Genomic DNA, 26,242 nt, shown 5'->3' on the forward strand with positions numbered 1-26,242 from the left:
TCTTCGCATTCTTCATTTATATGTTTATTTTTATCATCCCTACATGCTCTTTTAATTTCCCTATTTAACCTTGCTGTCGTTTTTGTTGCTGTCGTTTTGATATATGAGAGATTTGATTCTCCTTCGCTCTTCGAGAAGTTGCAGCGTTTTGTCTGTCATTCAGTGTTTTCTCTTGATGATCTTTGTTTCGGTTCTGATTCTTTCTACAAAGGTTTCTATGGCATTTCTGAAACCTTTCCACATTTCTTCTGGATTGTCTTGTGTGTTCAACATACTAGTTTCCTTTAATGCATCTCTAAATGTTTTCGGATTTGAAAGCTCCAGCCTATTTTGATTTTGGTGCGGCATTGTTTTTATCTTCATCTTGAAGCAAGCCCATAACAATTTATGATCGGATCCACATTCAGCTCTTGGTCTAGTTTTTACGTTTGTAAAACATGTCTTCCATCCTAATCAATATGTAGTCGATTTGGTTCTTGTATTCTCCATTTGGGCTGGTCTACGTCGATAAACGACGGGCATGATGTTTGAACATTGTGTTTACAATGGCCAAACTGTTTTCGGTGGCAAAATTTATGAAACGTTTGCCTCGGCTGTTTCTAATACCTAACCTATTGTTTCCTACATTTTGGATGTTATCATTTCTTGTTTCTCCTACCTTAGCGTTAAAATCGCCCATGGTTATGAGTGGTTCTTTAGATGAAATATTTCTTATTGTGTCTTCAATAACGGAGTATACGTCTTCCACTTCATTGTCTAACGCGTCTGAGGTTGGCATATAGACCTGAAGAATGTGCATTTTGTTTGGTGATGCTAGTAAGGTTATTTTTATAAGTCTATCATTTATTGGTTGGTAATCATACACGTATTGTGAAACTTTTCTCCTAGACGGTTGTAACTAATTTTAAAATATAGAGTTTAAAGCTGTCTCCGATGTTTGTAAATAACTTTTTTCGAATCTTTTACTATAACAGATCTACTGAGCTTCCTCACTAATTAATCACCTTGTATATACAAAAATTTTATTGTCTTGGAAAAAATATTTTGAAAAGAGTAAGTATTAATACATCAACCTAACGTAAAAATATATATTTTGAGTTATCATATAAATTATACTTACTCTATAAGAACTGGACGAAAGAATACTAGCGCGAGGCTTATTATGTGTGGTTACAACGTCGCGGGGATGTACTTTCCATATCTTTGCTTCTATTTCCCTCCTTAATTTAATTTGTCTGAAAATTATAAAAATAAGAAAGAAAGTTAAGAATTTTATATACTATGATTTAAAAAAAATCAATTTATACGAAGTAGCAGAAAAAATACTAAATATTTGTTAAATTTTAAAAATAAAAACAGCACTTGGACTTATAAAAACTAAGATCGAACAAACTATATTACTCTTACACCAAAATCTTTCAAAAATATCTAGATAAATGTTCTAGATAAATGTTCTAGATAAAAATACTATGTCACAATCAGAGCCACAGTCGACTTAAAAACTAATTTTCTGCATTCAGAAAATATAGTCTAGGGGCCAGCTAAGTCATCGTAGTCTTTTCAATTTGTTCAATAAAATTTGTTCTTTAAAAAAAAAAAAAGAAAATGGTGTTAACTAAACTTTAATCTAATAATTAGAATTTAAGAAATTGTAAAATTAGTACAAAATAGTTGCAAAATAAATATTTTTCGAAACTCTTTCGATCGTTACTCGGTGTCTACGTATTCAAATGAGCTTTCCTGATTCTCATTTTAAAGCTTAATCTTATAGACTAAAAAAAATGTTAAATTACTTTATCTTTATTTGTGTTAAAGTTACAACCACTAATGATAGAAGAACTTAAAAGAGACATTTTGAGTAGGTTCAAATGTTCGTAGGTTTATTTTTGACCAAGATATCGATATTTTAATAGTGCGCCTTGAGGAACTATCGCTCGCAACGAAAAGGTACGAGCGCGAAGCGCTCGATACAAACTATAGTTAATATGTGAAGACCACAGGGAAAAAAACCCTGTACAGGAAAAGAACTTGACATGTCCATTCCAAACAGGGGAAAACGTTGATAAGTCCAGGTAATCCTAGTAGTTGGCAACACGGGCATGCGACATTGGGTAACCTGATTTCTACATTTTCTGTGTTTTAGGTTATGTTAGTGCTTAGTTTGTTTTATTTTAAGTGAAAGTGATTAGTTACAATATATAGTACTTTTATCTGATAATCAAAATAATCATGGCAGATACGGGTGAGTGTTCGAGTGATCAATTACCTTTTGTTTGTGGGAAAAACTCTAAGAAAAGGAAAAGCTTTGGAAGGATGCAAGATGTTTCAAATAAACTAAAGTTACAATCTCATGCAACTGGCGAAGCTTGTAAATGTGCTAAGAAATGTTTTGATTTAATCTCTGGACATTAAAAACAATCTATTATAAAAAATATAAACTATTTTAAAAATAATGACGAAATAAACTTATATTTAGCGGCTTTGGTTACTTTGGTTTCCGTACAGCGAAGAAGGGCTAGAAAACCTGAGAATGAGGCTGGTTTTCGAGACTGCACTGTCTGTTATCATGTGAAAATCAAATGGGAAGCCAGTATGGAAGATATCCAGGTTTGCAAGAATGCTTTTGTGCCATTTCGTGGTATAACACGAGCTAAAGTTGATGTTCTTGTAAAAATATTTAAAAAATCAAACGACGCTCCTACGGACTTACATAAAAATTGCCCTTACCAAATGGACGAAGCTTTGAAAAAAGCAGTCCATGAGCACATAAGTTCTTTTTCTAGTAGAAATAGTCATTATAGCCTCAAAAAGTCTTCAAGGGCCTATTTAGATGACTCATTAAACATTAAAAAAATGTTTATTATGTTTAAAGAGAAATATTCCAATTTAATGCAAAAATCCCCTAACTTTTCTTATGAAAGCTATAGGTCTATTTTTAATCTTGATTTTAACATTGGTTTTGGATATCCGAGATCGGATACTTGTAGCACGTATGATAGGTATACTGCGGAAAAGAAAACGTTAAGTTTAAAAATAAACGAGGATGGAGATGCATTAAATTAGCACAAGCTTAGTCAAGAACTAAAAGCACTTGAAACTAAACAAGAACTTCACTTGAGAAAACAAGCAACTTTTTATGAGAGGAAGAGAACTACTAAATAAAAAGCTATGAAAGCCATTACTATGGATTATAGCAGGAATTTTTCATGCCCTAACATTGAAACCAACGATGTCTACTATATATATATATATATATATATATATATATATATATATATATATATATATATATATATTAGGGATTCTACAGTATTCACTGCCTTCCCTCGCTCAACCGTTTCCATCTCTCTCTGTTGTTCCATTCTCCATCGTTTAGTCCTCTCTTACTCATGGCGTCGTCTACTTCGTTCCTCCAGGATTTTCGGGGTCGTCCTCTTTTCCTCCTTCCTATGGGGCTCCATTCGGTTTTTCTCTTTATCCATCTGCTGTCGCTAGTTCTTCTTACATGTCCATACCAGTTTAGTCTTTTTTGTTCTATATATGTTAGTATGTCTGTTTCTATTGATGTTCTTTGCTTTATTTCGTCATTACTTCTCCTATCCATTCTTGTTACTCTGCACCATCTTCGCAGACATTCCATCTCTGTTGCTACTATCTTACTGCTGTTTTTCTTGTTTATGATCCAATTTTTAGCCCCATATGTCATAATACTTCGCACTAATGTTTTATAAATCTACGTTTTTGTCTTCATATTTAGGTATCTATCCCACCATACTGAGTTAAGTTGTCGGATTGCTGTTCTTGTTTGTCCTAATCTTTGTGTAATTTCTTCCTCTGCTGTTGCCTTTTTTGTGATTATAAACCTCAGGTATTTGAATTTATCCTTTCCTTTGATTGTTACGTTGTCATCAATCTGTAGATCTTCTATGTCTTCTTCACTTGTCGATAGGTACTCTGTTTTCGCGAGGTTAATATCTAGGCCAGCCTTGGTATATTCTTCTTGTAGTTTCTTCATTATGTAGCCTATGTCTACTACAAAAGGCAATTGTCTGTATATATGTTTAATATACATGTGCTTTCAAGTAGTGACAGCTATTTTTATAATTATCCAGAAAATGTTGGAAAGAAAGGTGCAGACGAGGTTTCTTCATTTCTTTTCCACTATAGATATATATTTATATATATATATATATATATATATATATATATATATATATATATATATATATATATATAATTTCCACTCTATTTCGTGTTGGAAGGAAGTCTTTTGGTATTTCCCGTTTATTTTTTCTCATCGTTCCTACGTAAGTTAGTTTTTTTTCTGTAAAAAGCCTTTTCGCCAAAGGAATACTGGTGAACCAGTTATCGCCTGTGACATTTCGATTAGATCCAAATACTGGTTCAACTAAACGCAACACAACTTCTTCTCCCGAGTTGTTACGGACTTTCTCGTTGCCTCAACGTGTTGATTCAACGTGTAAGCTCTAGTGTTAGTTAAAGCAAATAGTTTCAGACCGTATTTAGCCGGCTTACTCGGTATTTACTGCTTAAAGCTGCATCTACCTCTAAATGCTAGAAGTTGTTCGTCGACTGTGAAGTACTCAATTGGTAAAAAGTAATCTTGAAAATTGTTCAAAAGTAATTCCAGCACATCTTTCTCATTTATTTCATTATTGATTTTTAAACATTTATTTATAGAGGGTTAAAAACTTGGTTTCAATTTTGGATTATTCAATATCTAATATGAGGCTTATTTTAAATGGAACACCGTGGATATTAATTAATCGTAATACTAAAAAAAGTTTCCTCTTTTGAATGGTATACAGGCGTCCTATACTTAAGTCTCATAGTTTTTGCGTAATTTACAATTATTTAAAATCTTCATCGGTATACATATTGATTTTAAAACAAAAGATATAGTTAGTTAATATCATTGTATGACATTGTCATTTTCTGACATTACGGTCTGGTAATTGTCAAAATATAAACATTCGTGTGTAATATTTAACTTTCATTGTTCCTAAAAATGAAGAATTACGCTATCCATTAAAAGAGTCGACATGGTACTTTGCATTGGAGAATATTTGGAAAATTGTCTATTAGATTCTAAAGTTTATGCTCAAAAGTATCCTGATAGAAGACACCCACAAAAGGAAGTTTTTGAGAGATTGCTTAATAGATTCCGTGCTACTGGTAATGTTGCATACGAAAAGGTAAATAAAAATAAACCAGTTATTGGTGACAACGTTAACGAATTTAATGTCCTGCTTTCTGTTACGAAAACCCAAATATTAGTACAAGAAAAATTTAGGGTGAATTAGAAATTAGTCAAACTAGGGTATGTAATAGACATAATTTTCATTATAATTAAACAGAAAATAAACATTTATTTCGTACTGTTGATCGCCAACACCGATGGAGTGTTAATGTTTGGGGCGGCATTATGGACGAGTACGTTATCGGTCCGTATTTTTTTGATAGACATCTCAATGGGACAAATTTCTTAAATATTTTAAAACAAGATTTTTGGACACTGCTTGAAAACCTTCCACTTAGCCTACTAAGGTAAAAATGTATTTAAAGCTACACTGGTTTCGTTTATAACAATATGTCAATATGATGGGTTTAAAAATCGAAAGTAACAATTATAAATATTTGAAATCGATTTCCGAAAACAAAATTTTAAATTACGGCAAAACTATCAGTCCTAGTTTTAGGAAATTCGTAATATCATTCGAAAGAGAAAATGTTTTTTAATTTATTAATTCATTAATATACAGAGTATTCCATTTAAAATAAGCCTTATATTACACATTGAATAATCCAATAATGAAAGTACAAATTTTGAACACCCTGTAAGTAAATGTTTAATAATTAATCATGAAATACATTCGACCAATATCCAGCTATTTAGATGTATAAGTAATTTTATTAGAATTTCTTAAATAAATTAATAATGAGTAATCGTTTAAAGTTTTACATTTTAAGAAAATTCGACATAACTCAGAATACTCTGTACATAGGTATAGGGAAGTCTTATGAAACTATACCTTATTTTTGCAGACAATTAGATAATCCAATAAAATACGGAGTGTTCCATAAAAAAATATAACTTTGAAACGCTGTGCATTATTGTGACCCTGTATATTTCAGAATAATTTTAAAATGTAGCCTTTTTCAACCTACATACTATACCTTTAAAATGTTTTTAAAATATTTTACGTTTCGCTGTAATCTTCCGTCTCGTTAGTGGTGACTCACCCTGTATATATAATTAACAATAATTTATATAGAGCGGTTCGCGCGCGTAACTTTTTGCTGCGAGCCTATCTTGCGCTTTACAGTGCACTATTGAAATATCGATGTATTGGCCAAAAGTAAACATTTTTGAAAGCTCAAAATGTTCCTTTTTAGTTCTACTATCATTGTGTTCTACTAACATAATGATAATATTACTGTTAATTTAAGTATACATTTTTGTTCCTCAAATTTGCTTGAAACCCTTATAAACAGATTAATTTACAAATTTAAAAAAATAATTAGTAATGTTCAAAAGACTGTTTTTCTAAATGCAATCTAGCGTTAAAATGTTAGTAAATTAAAAAAAATAAGCATTATTACTTGATTATTCATGAAAGTCATCAATTCATAAGAGTAATTTATCCCCATTATAACAGTACATTTATTTTAACAAAATGAAATTGTAATGATCTCATTTAAATGCATGTGAATCTGATTGAGTCATATTTGTATAATTTGAAGGCCTAAAGTAGGAAAATGAAACTCATAATACTAATATTTAAAAGTCGTCATACATTACTGATAGTCCGCTGCTATGACAGTTAATTTTTTTTTCCCTATTTAATCTGTTCTGACAGATCTACATAAAACTAAGATATAAATGGTATTTACTCACAATATGCAGTTACGTCAATACTGAAAAATAGACAACTTTGCCTGATTCTTTACGGGTTTTCGGTTAGCATATATTTGGCTCATTCTTCAGTAAGAAAATGCAGGAATTTTACAAAGTTATGTCAAAATTGTGAAACTAAACTGAACTTCTTATCACCGAAGATATAAATATTTTATGACATTCTCTGTGTTGTTTATTAAAATGAACAAATTTGACGAAAAATGGTAAACCCAAATCAATATCAGAAAACAAGCCAATGTATAATTTTGTGTTTTAACTTTTATAGGTAATTACTTACATTAGTAAGGGTAGTCGTATTAGTCTGAAATTTGGACAGTGGATTATGTTTTATTTTTTATTCACTTTTCAATCTACACATTTTTTTACGTTGAGCTATAGTTTTTCTGTATTTCGCATTTAAAAAACTGATATTTTGACATAAATTTCAAGATGCCGCCGCCATTACTGCTGCTGTCAATGATGTGCGTGTGCTTAGTACATACTTCTTGATCCAATGTTGCCACACTTTCTAAATATATTGTTTATTGTGAAAATACTAATTCTCAAGTACAATCATAAAGGAATAATGATAATGAGTATCATTTCCGTTTTCTGTTTCTAAGGGATTAGTTAAGATTAGGTTTTAATTTGTTTTTTTTTTATTGGTACCCCATTTTGCTTATTTAAAGTACGCCGTAGCGTGTTTAAATTAAACTTTCAAAAACGCGCGTGTTTTAAAGTTACCCTGGCAACATCAACAGTTTTAATTATCTGACCTGACAGAAGTACATAACTTGTAATGTCAAATAAATAATATAGGAATAAAAAATTACTAACAAATATTTCAAAAGCTTTATTCAAATATTTGGAAATCTCAATCGTCTCCATCTTTTAAATGAATGTGAAAAGTACAGTTGGTATTGTTTGAAATATTTATACTACGATTTTTTTCAATCAGAGGAAATGCTGTTCAAATTTATACTACCGACATTCTCGGAAGCCAATAGGGTTGTTCTTCCATTGATGGCACTTTCAATAATGTTTGAAACATTTTTCTCATTCTTCTTTTAAGCAATATACAACCATTAATAACAATTATTCTGGTATGACAGATTGTAAATTAATTTTTGTTTTTCTCATTTCCATAAAAACGAAAAGGGGCAATTCGAATTTTAGTGCACTCTAACCTAACCAAATATATTTCCTCAAGGCACCGCGTCACAGTGTTGCCGTATTTATTTTAGTAAAATATGTATATGAATGTTACAAATATAAAGTTACTTTTACGAAATAATAATTTGTGTTATGAGAAGCTACAAATTTTAAATAAGTATAAAACTTGCCATATTTTTTTTGTAAAATGTATACGAAGGTTTAAAATATAAGTTACTTTTACGAAATTATAATTTGTGTTATGATTAAAATCTATGAATTTTTATATAATTTCAATGCATTTCTATTATATACGGTAATTTAATTAATACTATTAATTTTTTATATCATTGTAATCAATTTTATTGTATATGCATTTGATTATCTTTAATTTAACTAAAATCTATTAATTTTTATATGCATTTCTATAATATTATGTTGAGAGTATGAAAAAACTGGAGACTTGGCAACTCTGACACCATTTAAGAGTATGTTAACTGTCATATAAGAGCTTGGTTAGGTTAGAGTACACTAAAATGCGAATTGCCCACGAAAAGTATACTGACTGATGTACATCACAAATTCAACCATTTTACATTATTAGCTCTTATTTCAATTTTTTGTAGTAATAATACACGATTTCAAAGTGTACCAATAAAAAAAATAGCGTAAAGTATTCATGGATAACTGGTCTTTAAAACAGTTCCTATATTTCGCGCGTGTTTTAAATACCTCAATATCCACTTATACTTAATATACTATACTGATAACGAATTTTGCAAAAATACTAATGAGTCCAATTTTCGTTTTCCCATGCCGTTGCCATCAAACTGGTGAGTATTTCGTTTTATGTTGTATTTTGTTGGATGCATTAGTTATTAACTTCTTTTTTAATTTAAAGTTTTAGATGTCATTGGATTAGTTTAGATTAGGTTTTATTTTGTTATTTAATGGTCAATAATGATTTTTACAAAAACACTAATTCTGCAACTTGACAACAGTGTTTAAAACTTAAATTCAATATATTTACTGTGCAAAAAAAAATCGGTTGCCTGTAAAGTCGGTTTTACGGGCGAAGATTTTACGTGACAACGTCTTTTTCTCGGTAGAATATTTATTGATATGAATATTATTAAATTGCACAATAGGAACAAGGAATTGAATGAAAATAAGAATTGCACAAATTTTAACTATAGAAATATATTTTGTTTACTAAAACATTGTACATGTAAACTTAAACTTAACTAATTTCTATTTGAGTGATTTTGTTGAGGATAGGACGATGATAGGAGAAATATGAAATGAAAGGAAGTGTTTCTGCTGTAATGTGTGTTGAACGCCAAGAACGCTCGAGAAAGACAGAGACACAAGCACGGAAGCACGCACCGATTCAACCCGCCTAATTCTCTAGTGCTGCGCGCGCAGCGGACCGATCATGTTTGAGTGGGAGAGAGACGCAAGGCATTCGCCGGTCCGGCGAGCCTCTCTCTCGTTCGGTGACTCACTGTAACAGACGTGAGCGGGCGTTACACTTTTTCATGAATGACTCCGAGCCACAACATAATTTAAGACGTTGTCACGTCAAAAACAATATTAAGTCATATTTTATGGAGTCTCTTATTAAAATTTAAATTCAATATATTTACTACGAAAAAAACAAATGTATATGTGAGTACCTCGGAGGTAAAGGACACTATGTCCATTTTTATCGAAATTTAGATTATTGCACTTTTGAATATAACTTTTCTGGCTCTACACATAGGTAAACCATACTATGTCCAGAGACAATTCTACCGCAAATTACCGACTTTTTAATAAACACCAAGTCCACTTCCAGTCAGAGGTAAACAACACCATGTGGACTTGGTGTTGTTTACCTCTACTATATGTGTGCACCGTCATTTACCATCCGGACATAGTGTTATGTACCCTTCTACACTTCCCGTCATATAGAAATGGTACACTTTTTTTTTCCCAATGTAAACCAGTGTTCAGACCAGAGATATATAAGAGAGCCTCTCTTACATATCTCTGGTTCAGACTGGAGACAATGGTTCGTGAAACAATTCATTGTTGCCTTGCCATCACAGATAACGGAATTGCACTAAATCTAAATAAAAAAAAACAACGTTCAAAAATGTGTTTAGATAAATATTATTTTTATTATGAACAACAAAAAACGGTATCTAATAAATTTAATAACCAGAGAGAAGGTTGAATAATGTCCAAAATGTTTGAAGAATTTTTTAATAATGGAGATATGACAAAATACTATTGTTTCAGCAGTTTCCAATTATAAAACATATATTTAAATTCCAGACTTGTTCACTGTTAAAGGTATTCATTTTGTATTAATTTCAAATTAAATTTTTAATTTTTCCAGTATGTTTTATTTATTCTAGTACGCCACAACTCAATACAGTTTTGTGCTACACTTTACGAGAAACGAATGACAGCTCTCGATTTGAAATTAAACATAATAATTTAAAGTCATGTCTAAATTTTTTATTTTTTAACATTATTTTTGAAATCAAATATTTTCATAAATTATAATAAAACACGATTCAAGTCCTTCTTTTAGCTGGTTTGTTAGCTGGATATTGGTAAAATCTATGAGCCTCTAAGTGATGAAAGCTCAGAATCGGACGACAATGATATGAGACGTATAAGTAAACCAGTGAAAACAAAGGTAAAAGAGAAAGCTATTATTACTCCTACGAATAGCGATTAGTGGGGCAATAAAAAAAATTTTTAGGACGATTTATCCCTAAGCACCGATGCAGACAATTTCAATGAACATAATGAAGTTATTTTAGAAGAAGAGAAAAGTGTTAAAAGAAATGTACAAAATATACGTAAGTGCAAACAAAAAGGTAAAAAACGTGTAGTAAATGAACAAAATTGGGCCTGTAATGTTCGCAAACGAAAAATAGCTGGTGGGAAAGAGTATCTCAGTAAAAGAGGCAAAGACATGCCTGCAAAAATGTTAAAGCCTCCTTGTATGTGTCGCATGAAATGCTCTGAAAGATGGCCAGAATACGAAAGACAAAAAATTTTCAACTCACACTGGACTGAGACAAACGTTTCAGATCTTAAAAAGCAATTTATCTTCTCATGTATCGACATCCAACCTACTCTTCGATCAAGAAAAAAAGATCTAAATTCTACTAAATCTAAAAATAATACACTAAACTACCATTTTACAGTGAACAATCAGCTATTGAAGGTGTGCAAGGTTATGTTTGTAAACACACTTTGTATATCTAATTTAGTAGTAGTAAATATGTTGAAAAAAATTGAGCCAGGAGGTTTAATAAAAGCTGATCAAAGAGGTATACACACGCCAACCAATAAAACTCCTACCGAAACCATAAATAGTATACATCAACATATTAAATCATTCCCAAAATACGAGTCATTATTTCAGAGAAAGGAGTAAGAGAGATTCTCTGGGCACAGAACCAAAGAACAGAATGTAGATCCAAAGCTCAGAGCAAAAAAGTGGTTGTACGCAGATATTTTTAATAAAGACTTCAAGTTGTCGTTTAAACCGCCCGAGAGAGACATTTGCGATACATGCAGTACATTCACCGCTCCATTAAAAAATAATCTTACTGCAGATGAACTAACCAGTGTAAAGGATGATCATGATGCTCACCTAATTGAATCTAAAACTCGGTATAACTTAAAACAATTGTACTTTATAATAGCTAAAGAGTCACCAAAATACAAAGTACTATCTGGTGATTTGCAAAAATGTTTGCCTTCACCACTAAAAAAACAATTGTATTAGTTTCTACAAAAGGAAGCTTTGGATATTAAATTTTACATTACATGATGCCAGTGATTCTTCTGTACAATGTATAATGTGAAACGAATCGAAAGGGGCCCGAGGTGCAAATGAAATTGCCTCGTCAATTTTGAAATGGGCTGACAATACAATTCAAGTCAAGTAGAGAACATCACTCTTTGGACCAATAACTGCTATGGACAAAATAAAATTATAAGTATAATAATGTGCTATTTTTGGATATTGCAAATAAAGACGATCACTTAAAAGTTTTTACTGAAAGGGCACACACATATGGAAGCAGACACTGTTCATGCTTTAATCGAAAGAAAAAGAAAGAAACTCTCCAATTTGGCCATTTTAACACCATGGGACTGGCAACAACTAGTTAGGAAAACATCAGGTAAATACACAGTGCACAATATGGAACTTGCAGATTTCAAAAACTTCAAAACGCTATTCGATAAGAAATTGTCATCTAATCCTCCTTTTGTAAGTAGAAAAAAAATGTTAATAAAGACCTTGTTCTACTGTTAACATGTATTTTCCTACAAGTCCAACAAGAACAGATTGGAAAGTTCTTTTATAAGACCGATTTCAATAATCAAAATATGTATGAAGTGGACTTCATGAGGTATCGAAGACAGCAAGTAACGTTTCCAGCCCAATTAAATCAAGTCTCAGTAATCCCATTACCAATCACAAAACAAAAGTACAATGACTTAATTGCATTACTGCCTTTTGTTCCGTCAGTTTGTCATGCGTTTTATCAAAATTTAACACATAGCGATGTAGCCACAAACGATTACCCACAAGAAGATGAAGATGATATGGAGCATCTTTAACACTTTTGAAACTTGTCGTCTATAATTTTACTTAATTATTATAACATTATAATATTTACCTCTAATAAAATAATAGTATAGGCTGTTTAATGTGTTTGTATTGTTTATTTCGTAAAGACCTTAACATGCAATGCCACATTATTTAAAAAAGTTGTTAGAGGTAAATAACACTATGTCCAACTACACATTTTTAAAAAAATTTTAAATAATGAACGGTGAAGTGTTATATACTCAGGTATATAACACTTCATGGAATGAAAAACGATTATACACACCACAATAATAATATATTAATCTCGGTTAAATATAAGAAACATTGGAGTATTTACTGATTACAAATTTAAAAAATTTTAAAACTGCTCTCCTGAAAAAGTAAGAAAATGGACATAGTGTCCTTTACCTCCGAGGTACGGATGTGCTAACATTGAACCTTCGCAGAATATTTTATATTGTGCGCAAACGCGCTTGACTTGTTTTTCCAAATAAATGAATTTTGGCCATTTTACAATATTTTATATTTTTGGATAATTTAACGCGGAAAATGATTGGCATTTACAATTGATTTATAAATTTTATGTAACTACTAAGGCTATTTCGTATTTTGATAACATTTTTCTCTTGTTAATTTTTGATTTTCTATACTTTTTATGAACTTTTTTCAATTTTTTTTTACATTTTTTCACTTTTTGTATGTTTCCGTCGACTTAAACATGAAAATTTTGCCTTTTTTCTATTTTTAAGTCCACCAAAAATTCGTATTTTTAGGGACCCTTACTAACTTACTAATGTAAACAAATACCCTTTTATATTCTATGTCAAATTAATTTATAATTTTTATAATTAATCGTTTCTAGTTAAAATTGTATTTCATCTTATTTAAGAATTTTTTTACCAAATATAGTAATTTATCAGATTAGGAACCCTGTTGAATGATATTTAAAGTGGATAGCCTCATATCCTTTTCTCTGGCCTTATCTAAACGTACATATCGTCGCTGTGAAATCAAACTGGCATAAGTGCAAAAAAGTTATTTTTGAAATATCGGTATCAAACAATTTCTTTTTTCATTTTGTCTATTTGTATGTCTAACCGTCATAAAATTTGGTTTAAAGAGTCCGTTGAATGGTATTGGGCAAGCTTGCATAATGTTGGAGTGACCACTTTGCTTAGCAGAAACCAGATCTAATGCGTAATGCCCCAGTCGCTTCCCAAATTTTAAAGTGAAAAGTTACGCGTCATGTAAGTAAAACTAAATTATCTCACAATAGTACCTTTTCTCATCACCCTAGAACTGAATTATTGGCAGATAATCCTGTTAGAATTTAATATACATTAATATTAATGGCACTTAAGCCAAATACCTGTTTTGTCTTAGAAAACGGGCATTGTGTCCTCTATGAGTGTCTCTTACAAAATTATTTGAATGTCAACTAAAACAGAATTAGGGGTCGATAATTTAGTTGGAATGATTTTAAAAAAAAATTTTAAGCGATATTTTAGAATACATGCCGGTTTATTCTGCACTAATGCATATTTTGGGAGATACATCGATTAATTTTATTGTTATTCTAATACACCCTGATTTTTTAAGCATAGATGTACATAAAAAACAAGATTGTATCAATAAATTGTTTATTTTTCATGGAGTGAAATCGATTTTTTTGCTGCAATAAAGATTTTGTTCGTTAACATTCAATAGCACTCTGCATCAAAGTAGAGTAAACAGCAAACAACAAATCTTTCGAAAGAATGGGAAAAAATCGTGCCTGTAAAAAACTTAATTATTATTTACATGGGAATAAGCCACAATTAAAGGTTAAAGTACGTTTATTGAAGTTTCAATTTCCACTTCGGAAATCGTTCTCAAAATACAAACATTAGTAAATTAAACAAATTTTGTTTTTTTATTACTTAGTGAAAAATTCTTCTTATTTAATTTTATCTGACTCATCTATATTGACAATTCAGACATACATTATACATTTTAAAGTAGACGACTTTAAAATTATATTGCCAATATTGTTGAGTTGCGTTCCTGGGACGACTTTACTTATAAGATAATTTACTATGGAATCACTAACAGGAGAATTTTACTGTCATCATGGCATGTATTTGTCTTTTTAAAGACGAATTACATGTTATGATCTTTTCTGGCGGATATTCTCAAGTTAAAGTTGATTTCATGTAATCGAATGAACTATCTTATAAGTAAAGTCGTCCCAGGAACGCAACTCAACAATATTGGCAATATCATTTTAAAGTCGTCTACTTTAAAATGTATAATATATGTCTGAATTGTCAATATAGATGAGTCAGATAAAATTAAATTAGAAGAATTTTTCACTAAGTAACAAAAAAACAAAATTTGTTTAATTTACTAATGTTTGTATTTTGAGAACGATTTCCGAAGTGGAAATTGAAACGTCAATAAACGTACTTTAACCTTTAATTGTGGCTTATTCCCATTTAAATAGTAATTACTTTAAAATGCCACAAGAAAATAGCTTCAGAACAATATTGTAAAAAACTTTTAACACCTTTGACCTCTCCGACAGACCAAACTTACAACTTTAGAAAAAACAGATATAAACAACGGCGTGCTGAGTGTAGAAATAAGAGGCAAGAATGGAAACGATCGGACGTTGGATAAAGAACTCGTGAATAGTTTGATGTTTAAAAAATAGGAGAAGGCAATAAATTTCTTAGTTATAACCTCATTTTGAATTTTTTACTAGTCTGTAATAGGTTCCTTATACTGTTGTCACTGTGGCTTAAATGCACACAGTAATAAAATTTTAAAGTCACGGTGGCATATCTGCATTTTTCTGGATTTTCTTCATAAACCTGATTATTTCTTACAAATACTTCAATAAGCAAGACTTTTCATAATTGTATCCATACAAATGGTAGCTCTAATGTGGAATAAACGGTATTCAGATATCGATAAAAAAAATAATTATAAAATCTTTGGAACGCTCTGGTGAAAAATGTCTCTTTTGCATTTATGCCGGTTTGATTTCACAGCGACGATGTAAACATTTCCGTTTCTGTACAAAGTAAAGATTTCAAAGTAAATGAGACTTTAAGTAGTTGTTGAAAGAATGCTAAGATTATTGCGAATTTTCTTCCTAAATTAAAATTTTCCTTTTTATTAAAAAATCAAATATAATCTAAATCGTGTTAATTCCGAACTTATGGGTTAAAACAAATGATACACGATATGAAAGTGCCATACGAAAGAGCGGCCTTATTCTAGACACAAGAATACGCTGGAAAGTCTTCTTTAACAAGAAAGAGAAGAAGTTAGTATTTGAGAGAAAAAAATGTATTGGATAATTGATAAAAACTATAAATTGTATATTTACAATATATTAAAAAAATAGTACGTACCTATATAAGATTAACGCAACCACCAACATACCCAAAACAATGACTAAAATTAAAACCACAAGCAAAATTTTCACAACATCATAAGCTGAAAAAACAGTTATTAGTAACCGGTAAAATAATTATACATCAGTTGCTTACTCACTAGGACATTTAGACATATCGTATCCACATTTAGGTGTATCGCTAATTTGTTTGAAAATGTCATGTACTTTCCAAACCGTCACCTGTTTATATGTCGAATTGTATAGACCTACAAGTTCGAGAACTCCGCTGGAGTTCATGTGAACTAATGCCACTTCTCTTGTTCTGACACCATTACAATTCATCTGAAAAGATTCGTTGTTTCTTCCTAAAAATGAAAAAAAAATGTGTCAAACTACGTTTTTGAAAAGCCAATCCTGACGACAGTCCGATAAATACATGTCTTATACAGTTCCAACCAAAGTTTTACTAATTTGTAAATTAAGAGACAGTTTATTCATTTATAATCAGTAGTTAGTCAGTAGTGAAAATGTCATCCTGAAGAATCGATTCTATAAGCATTAATTTATATAAACAATCACAGCATCCCAAAAGCACTGATAATTACTGACTTTCTCAGTGAATTTCATATAATAAAAAATTATACAAGTAATTCCTTGAGAGTTCAGTTCTGGAAATTGTAGAGGAAAGTCGCCTAATATTGGATATTCTTTTTTAAATCTATTTTTTTTTTGTTAAAAAACCCTTTAGAATAGTATTTTTTGTACTTAAAATGTGTTGTAACCTCAATACAAACAACATATGCTTACTAAAATATTTACATAAATTGAGAATTTATTTCTTTCGATCACCATACGAATAAAGATCAAAGCCTCTAAGAAGTTGATTCGGGCGGTGACTTTTTGCTCTAAACGAGTGAAATTAAATTAATAAACAATTGTCAACACAAAGAACAAGTCCGTATTCAGGTTTCCGTAGTACATATTCATTTTAATTTTAATTTATATAAAATTTAAAAGTACGAAATGCACAATGGCGAAGTGTATAAGAAGACAGGTGCAATAAGAACAGAATACAACAGTAGCGGTGAACAGAACTCGAAAAAAAATGGAGCTGGGAGTGACTATTAAGATATTTTTGAAAAGAGAAAATTAACGAACTAGTCACCGACCAAGAGCAGCCCTCAAAATAAAGATATGTTTAAAATGATGCATGAACTTTTGGCGGAGAATGACGATATGACGGTCAAAATCTGCAAAGAGAGAAAAAAGAGACACATTGGATTGTATTAGACGATTTAAAAGGAAAAATTTAGAACTAAAGAAGGGACATAAGAGAATAAATGATCTATTTAAACCAGATTGCACTGGTCAGTGAGTGAGTGAAATGTTTTGTATTTACCACCGATATAAGAAGGGATATATTATTCATTTTTTCTTCACCAGCAAGTTCTCTCTGACGAGCTAATAATAGCGAAATACGTAGAATAGGTTAATGAGATATGAATATTTCTTTTTCGTATATTATATATATATACGAAATGTGAAACGAGTGAGACCCAGGAAAACCTGTTAGAGACTCAAGAAGTCAATAAATGAAACAATATTTTTATTATTTTCTTAAAATACTGCTTACCTATAAAAGTGTTACCCATGGAGTGATATAACAATTGACAGGTGGAAATATTAGTGTCCATATATCCATCTGAAACATTGTTGAGCGACTGTGTAAACATCATCATTCCATCATATATTGCGTCCAAATACGAGGATCCTCTGATCCGGGATGTGTTAGCAACAGCTTCGTAATCAGTTTCTACCATAGGTAAAATGCTGTATACATTTTGGTAACCTATTTTGGCTAGATTATTGTTTTCCACGGTATCGTTAAAACTTATCCATGGTTGTGACGGAACGTCCGCACTAAAATATTAATAACTTTAAAAAATAATTGTTGAACCTTTGTTAAGAACGTTTTGAGAAAAAAAAATACTGCAATTTAAGGAGGACAAACATTAAATTTGTTTATACTATTCTTAAATCTACATTTTCTTGTACATTATCGTCGGAAAAATTATTATTTAAATACAATATAGAGGTCCTTTAGTCGGTCTGATGGACAAGCGTGCCAGGCGGACGAATTGCATTTACTAGACTGTGAATGATTCAGTGGTGGAGGATTCAGACTTCAGCCAGTAAACAAAAAGGCTAACGTACGACTTTAAACTTTTAATGATTCTGCTAGTTAGACTAGAATAAGCTGGTGTCTGATCGGCCTATGGTGGAGCAGTACGGCAAGAGATGGGGCTTGCGGCTGGGTTTAACTCACTCTATAAATTATTACGGGACGAGCGTATAGGCCTCAAAAACCGGAATATAGAATGAAGGTCTTTTATCAAACTAAAAAAGGGTTACCAGTTCCCATAATAGCGCCAGAAACCGCACGATTTGCGGATTACTACACAAAACACTGAGATACTTAAGATATATCGGCAATGTTATTAAGGAGCTCAAGGAACATGACAGAAGTAAAAGAGCAACACCATTTCTGTCTCAAAATCGGTCCTTTTTCCATGTAAATCTCCCTAAGAAAATCTAAGGTCCATTCTGGTCATTTTTGACGCTTTTTGTGGTGGAGGCGCGACTGCTTATCGGATCGTGACGTGTGAGGTATCGTCGGAAAGGGGAGGAAGTAACGAATACGTTAACACGAAAAACAAAGATGGCGGCATTGCCAAAGGACCCCTCCCTTATGCAATGCCGCCATCTTTGTTTTTGTGTTACCGTATTCATAACTCTCTCCCCTTTCTGACGATACCTCACATAAGGGAGGGGTCTTTTGGCAATGCCGCCATCTTTGTTTTTTGTGTTAACGTATTCGATACTCCCTCCCCTTTCCGACGATACCTCACACGTCACGATCCGATAAGCAGTCGCGCCTCCACCACAAAAAGCGTCAAAAATGACCAGAATGGATCTTAGATTTTCTTATGGAGATTTACATGGAAAAAGGACCGATTTTGAGACAGAAATGGTGTTGCTCTTTTACTTCTGTCATGTTCCTTGAGCTCCTTAATAACATTGCCGATATATCTTAAGTATCTCGGTGTTTTGTGTAGTAATCCGCAAATCGTGCGGTTTCTGGCGCTATTATGGGAACTGGTAACCCTTTTTTAGTTTGATAAATGACCTTCATTCTATATTCCGGTTTTTTAGTCCTATACGCTCGTCCCGTAATAATTTATAAAGTGAGTTACACCCAGCAGCAAGCCCCATCTCTTGCCGTACTGCTTCACCATAGGCCGATCAGACACCAGCTTATTCTAGTCTAACTAGCAGAATCCTTAAAAGTCGTACGTTAGCATTTTTGTTTACTGGCCGAAGTCTGAACCATCCACCACTAATGTTGATACTAACAACGTCATCATATAGCTTTTTTGTTTGTTTTTCTAGCATATCGGCAATAAATACGCAAAATACTCGTAGGAGGCCAATTTTATGTAAGTTGTCAACGATATTAGTGCCAATAACTAAGGTCAGGTCATTGAGCATGATATCTATCAGGCCTGCTGTTGGTTTGCAGGGGGTTCCACGGAAGAGAGTGTTCTTTCCATATTATATTGTAAACTACTGAGAGATCGATAAATGGAGCTAAGGTATTTAATTTTCTTTAAAAACCTGATTCAATATGGGTAGTGACATTATCTGGTCCGCACAACTTTTTTTCAGTCGAAAACTTGCCAACTGAAATATTTTTAACAGGTTTTCCAATGCATCATCTGAAACAGTTTGGGAATGATAAGGTTACGGATAAGCCTCACTAATTGTTTACAGGTGACAGGTAAAAGTACAATAGTTCATAGGTTTTTAAGCCAAGCAAAGTTTTTTATACTTGCCACAATTTGTTAGGAATTCAAGGGTCAATATTATCAAATCATGTGGATTAGCAAGAACAAAACAAAATAATTTGTTTTATTTGTGTTTTGAGAAGAATTTTTGAAGTGGAAATCGATATTATTCATTTGCAAATCGAGTAGAACATTATTTTTGATAATGCTACATTCAGTATATTTTTTTGATTGTACCTAGATATGTACAGTTCGTTGTGCGGTATAAAAATGTTGTGGAAATATATTACTTAAAAATTGGTAATTTTGCAAAATGGAACACTCGTAAAAAATATCTAAATCTTTTTTAAATGTGTCTGAATTTGACCCTTATCATTCTAATGTTCTCATGAAATTCCTTAATACCAGCTCCTTTCGTGTGGTTGACCGAAATACGTTTTCCAAATCAGAAACCTCAACACTCACCTCGTACCCTTTTCAATAATATGCCCACTCACTAATCTTGCAACTTTGATTTATTTAGCATTGTTTTGAAAGAGTATACTATGATATGTCTAACTTCATAAGCAGGGTATAAATTTAAACAACTTAATTAAAGAGGTGAATTACAAAGGGCGCTAATTTTTTAACAACTGTTTAGGACCAAAAACATAATGAGATTCTGAAACTGTTTTTGTGGCCTGTCTAAATTAAATATTACGTTTACATGACGTGATTAAGCCCCAATTAATTATAATGAAAACTAAGCAAATAATGAACAAACAAATTAAAGTAAATAAAAAAAATATGGTTTGAAAATAAAAATCGGCCTGTTTTTATGTTTTTCCAAAATCGATCAGGAGCAAAATTATAAATTTAAAGCCTTACTTACGTTTAAGACATATACTCGTGTATATATATATATATATATATATATATATATATATATATATATATATATATATATATATATATATATTGTTATGATGTGTTGTTTGTTTTGAATGATGAGCAATGAGTATTTTTAATAATATAATATATAGGGTTTTTATCGCGGTTCTCAAAGAATTAGTTTGTAAGTACTTTTTTAAATTATCTTTATTATAACTATTATGAAACACACATATATATCTAACCTAGCCAATGTAAATAAACTATCTTTAAATTGATATTCTTATAAAACTAATTAAATTCTATAGACAATGTAAAATTTAAACAAACTATCTTCAAAATTGAAATTGTTATGAGATTAACTAAATTATATTAACAAAATTTTGTACCTTTCTTTCACTGAATGCCTAAATGAACTGTTTTCCACTATATAGATTCTAATCACCACTGAATGTCTTCGTACTTCGGTTATCCTTGTTTTTGGTGAAATTACTTTTTCCAATTATCAGCTTCTACCAATTTAAGATATATTTTTCTTCACCAGCATTTATAAACCACCAATCAAACCAGCAAACACCATTTATATTTATTCTTCTTTTCAATATACCAATATCCAATTATTATAAGTTGATTTATACTAATCTCCAAACATAATATAATTTTAATTCCTTCCAATGTCCATCCAATATTCTTCTAATATACTTTTATAATCTTCAATAATTATTTGTGTATAATTATAAATGTGCATTAAATATATGCATAATTTTTAATCTTCATTTAACTCACTATATTAAACAATTGGACTATCTCCAACTAACTTTCATATTTCTTACTAAACTGCTTGACTGACTTACTAAAACTGTGAACAATTGACTTCACTAATTAATTGTGTCTATCTTCTACTAACTTTCATAATAAACTGGCCTGACTTCTGACTAAAAACTGCCATCTTGAATCCAAATCACGGGTATTTATATCTTTTTGGATCCTCTAGAATCATCTGGTAAGAGATCATGTTCCATTCGTTCTATTAACTTCTATATAGATGTTCTCGAAAAAAATATCTGTTCGATCCACCGCCATAATCATTATTCCAGAATGTTCGACCGTAAACAATGGTCACACTCTGCACTCTGGAGAATTCGTTAATGTTCCATTAATAATTTTGTTGACATTTAGGCTTTTCAGATCAGAATAAACATTCAAATTAGTAACTAACACTCTAATTTAATAAAATCCACATTTCAAACAATATAACCCCACTTATATTTCTTATAATTCTTAATTTCTATCTGTCACTTCGAGAGTATTTTTGGTTGCCTATGCACATGGCTCACTTAAATCTATTTACAACATTAAAATACAACTTTTTACAATTATTATATGCTAATTTCTTAAAATGCCCTCACATAAATATATTTTTATAAAATTCTCTAGTATATAACTTATTTAAAATAATCAAATACTTTTTTATATCTAATATTATGTAGTATATAACTTATAAATTATTTTCTATAAACCCCAATCGTATCAATATATATATATATATATATATATATATATATATATATATATATATATATATATATATATATATACACTGTGTCCGTAAAGTATATAACAAATTATTTTTAAGCTAAACAGAGCATTTTAAGAAATAATCCTGAAACAGTCGATTTTTGATTTTAATTTACCGTATTTTAAAATAAAAGAAGGAGGTTAGTCTTTGTATGTGGGTATATTTTATTAATAATAATAAATAAAATATACCTACTAACCTCTTTTGTTATACGTGGTATACAGCCAGCTGCAGGAATTATTTTCCTTGTGGATTTTGTATTTTAAAATATTCTAATATACAGGGTGAATTACTTTCGAGTAATGACGTCATCGTCATTTTTTTTTAAATGGAACACCTTCATTTTGTCTCAATTTTCGGATTACTCTAGCTGAGCTGATTCCAAAAATGTATCACATGTTGATTCAAATTGGTACAGGGTGGAGAAAAATACAATAGTTTTGTATGTGCTCATAAAGTAACGCGTTAGTTAAAATAAAAATATTAAAAATACTTATTGTCTAGCGGACAGAATATGAAAGAAATTATTTCTTATCAATTTAAAAGAAACATAGTAGGTTATGTTTTTGTTAAATGTCATTATTTGTTTAGTAATTTATTGATGTTCAGTGACAGTTTAGTACTACAATATTTTTGGTATTTGTGAATGTTTTAATGATTGCTTAGATTTAATTTGAAGTAGAAATGGAGTTAAGTGTAAACCAAAGAATTGAAATAATTATGATGATTGGGTATGGAGACAGATCGCGAACTCAGATGGAAATGTGCAATTTGTTTAATGATAAATATCCAGAAAAACCTATAACGCGTTCAACAGTCAGTAAGATTGAAAATAAATTTCGAGAAACTGGTACGGCTGAAAATGCATGGAAATCAGGTCGTCCCTCTGCAAACGCTGATACAGCATTAGATGTTTTACTTAATTTTGAAGAAGATGCGCACACTTCTGTGCGTAAAGTTAGTCGCGATATCGGTGTTAGCAAAACAACGGTACACAGACTATTAAAACTTGAAAAATGACATCCTTATAAAATTAAACTTGTGCAGGAATTAAACGAAGATGATCCAGATAGAAGAATGCAATTTTGCGAAGCAATGATGGATAATTGCCACCGGACCCTCTCTTGGTACAAAATATTATTTTTTCTGATAAGGCCACTTTCACGTTAAATGGCGAGGTTAACCGTCAGAATTGTAGATACTGGGCAAAAGAAAACCCCCACTGGATGCGTGAGCATCATACACAATACTTGCCAAAGGTAAATGTATGAGCTGCAATTGTAAGAAATCGAATCATCGGACCCTACTTTTTCGAAGGTAATTTAAACGGGGCAACGTACCTTGAGTTTTTAAGGGGGTATCTCGTACCTACTTTACGTAATTTGTTTCCCAGCAGACGTAATCCTGGAGGTTTTGATGAAAGTTTATGGTTCCAACAGGATGGTGCACCTTCACATTATGCTGTAGATGTTAGAAGGTACCTAGATGAAATTTTTCCGAACAGGTGAATTGGTAGACGTGAACCTATTGAATTGCCAGCGAGGTCACCAGATTTGAATCCTTTGGATTATTTTATGTAGGGCCATCTGAAGAATGTTGTGTATTAAACGAAACCAGCAAATATTCAAGAATTATAACAGAGAATTCGGACAGAAATAAACAATATTTCTCAAGACACAATAAACAAGGTTCAACAAGAATTTGTACAACGTTTGGGTTACTGTCAAATACAGCAAGGGCTGCAGTTCGAACATTTATAAAGTCATGTATTTCATCATATTCTGTCCGCTGGACAATACGTATTTTTGATAATATTGTTAATTTAACTAACTCGTAAGTTTATGAACACACACAAAACTATTGTATTTTTGTCCACCCTGTAATAATTTAAATCAACATGTGGTACATTTTTGGAATCAGCTCAGCTAGAGTAATCCGAAAATTGAGACAAAATTAAAAAAATGACGGTGACCTCATTACTCGAAAGTAATTCACCCTGTATATTAGAATAATATTTTAAAATACGGTAAATTAAAATCAACAATCGACGTGTTTCAGAATTATTTCTTAAAAAGCTCTGTTTAGCTAAAAAAAAATTTGTTCCATACTTAACGGACACAGTGTATATATATATATATATATATATATATATATATATATATATATATATATATATATATATGTATATATATTGTTATGTTTCTTCTTTCCCAACCAAAGAAAAATAAATAAAAAGATCCATCGGAATAAAATTTTAAGATATCATTATAAACAAAATGTATATAGTAATTTAAGATAAGATTTAGTGTAGATAAGAATAGAAATTTGTTTGGCAAACGACCTTTTTCCGTTTCAAACAAAATTATCAAAAAACCTTTGTTTAGAATTAGAAGACATTTTACCTGTAAGTTAATCTTTTCATTGTTTGTATAATCGAGTATTAAATGACCATATTCTAATCTTTTGAAATATGTATAAATTGTGTATTGACAAAACCAATTTTAAAGTAAGCTATTTAGTTTTTCTCTGAAACCGAAATTAGGCTTTTCCAAAATCATGGTAAACACAATTTGAGCTTTTGATTGGACGGTCGTTTTTAAATGGGAATTTGTGAGCCGATCATGAGACCGGAGAAGTTAGTTATATTTTGGTCATCGAAAGGAAACAGTCGTTTGTCTCAAGATAGTGTGTGGTTCGTGAGTTTGGATACCGGCGTAACGAGAAGAAGTGAATAGTTTGCAGAAGGAGATAACAAGTAGATTAAAAGAGGTCCTTGTATCTACCGTGGGCATTTTATAAAGTATATGTGAAAGTATTCTTACGGCATCAAGTTGACAAAAGGAGGTCCTGGTGTCATAAATAAGTGCCTGAGTTTGGAGAAGTGAATCAGGTGTTTTTTGTGTAGTCTACAGGAGGTTTGCAGAGACGTTAAGAAGGAGCCGAGGTGCCAAAGAGGAGAGATCACATCGTTGAGAAGACTGGACTTTTCTGGGTATGTTCCAACATACAACTCAAGAAGAAAATCAGCTGTAAGTTTTATATCTGTGAAGGATCGGTTTGACATCATGGTCATTAGCATTCAAATTTAAGAACTGAGGTTTTGTTAGGCTAATCAAAAGTTTAAAGTTTTGTTGTTTCTTGTTTCAAGTAAAGAAAATTTTAAGTAAAATTGGTTTTCACGTAATATAAATGTATGTAGCTTTATAATCTTATTATTATAAAAATTTGATTTATTTTCTTGTATGCTGATTGATAAGATAACGACAGAATTTAATAATTGTTTTATTCGTTCATATAAAATAAAGAAACGTAAATCTTTGTAATATAATATATTTGTATTCTTATCCTTTCTTCTCTAGCCCGATAAAAGACAACTAGAAAATCTTTTGAATCCATCGAACACAGGTAATATAAGGATTATTTTACTTTTGATAACAAATAAGTTATGATTCTTTTTTATTGGCTCAATAAACTAAGATTAAAGTCAAAATAAACAATTATAATAAATGGCCCTCAACGTGTAAGGCGTAGAAAGTATTTCTAGTTAAAATTTAAACGGATAGAGAAAGAAAGCAGATTGATTGAAAATTTATTTGCCGATGGTTAAAGTTTATAATATTTGCTTTTATGACATTACATTTCAAATTTCTCTAGGTACAAATTTTTACATGATATAATTTATGATATTTGATTGATTTTTACAACTGACAAAAGTTTTAAAATTTTATTGCATTTATTTGAATTTATTGCATTTGGGATAAGAGGAAAAGTTTTCGTCTTTGCAACATTACTCGAATTTCATATTTGGCGGGGATATTATTGCACAAATTTCAAAGCTTCATATTTGGTGGAGATAAATAATCTAACT

The 26,242-nt window shown here is 31.0% G+C and overlaps 1 protein-coding gene across 4 annotated transcripts in view; it reads right to left on the bottom strand.

The window, feature by feature from the left end:
* The window catches only part of LOC140452399 (atrial natriuretic peptide receptor 1), a 526,857-nt gene that overhangs the window by 397,025 nt on the left and 103,590 nt on the right, over positions 1 to 26,242 (bottom strand). For all 4 annotated transcript variants that reach the window (XM_072546624.1, XM_072546623.1, XM_072546625.1 and 1 more), the window contains exons 6-9: positions 17,714 to 18,000; positions 16,239 to 16,445; positions 16,097 to 16,181; positions 1,121 to 1,235 (exon numbers count right to left, since the gene is read on the bottom strand). In XM_072546624.1, coding sequence (XP_072402725.1) covers positions 1,121 to 1,235; positions 16,097 to 16,181; positions 16,239 to 16,445; positions 17,714 to 18,000 — 694 coding nt within the window. The remainder of the gene's footprint in view (positions 1 to 1,120; positions 1,236 to 16,096; positions 16,182 to 16,238; positions 16,446 to 17,713; positions 18,001 to 26,242) is intronic.

Source organism: Diabrotica undecimpunctata, chromosome 10, assembly GCF_040954645.1.
Source record: "Diabrotica undecimpunctata isolate CICGRU chromosome 10, icDiaUnde3, whole genome shotgun sequence".
In the NCBI taxonomy this organism is placed as follows: domain Eukaryota; kingdom Metazoa; phylum Arthropoda; class Insecta; order Coleoptera; family Chrysomelidae; genus Diabrotica; species Diabrotica undecimpunctata.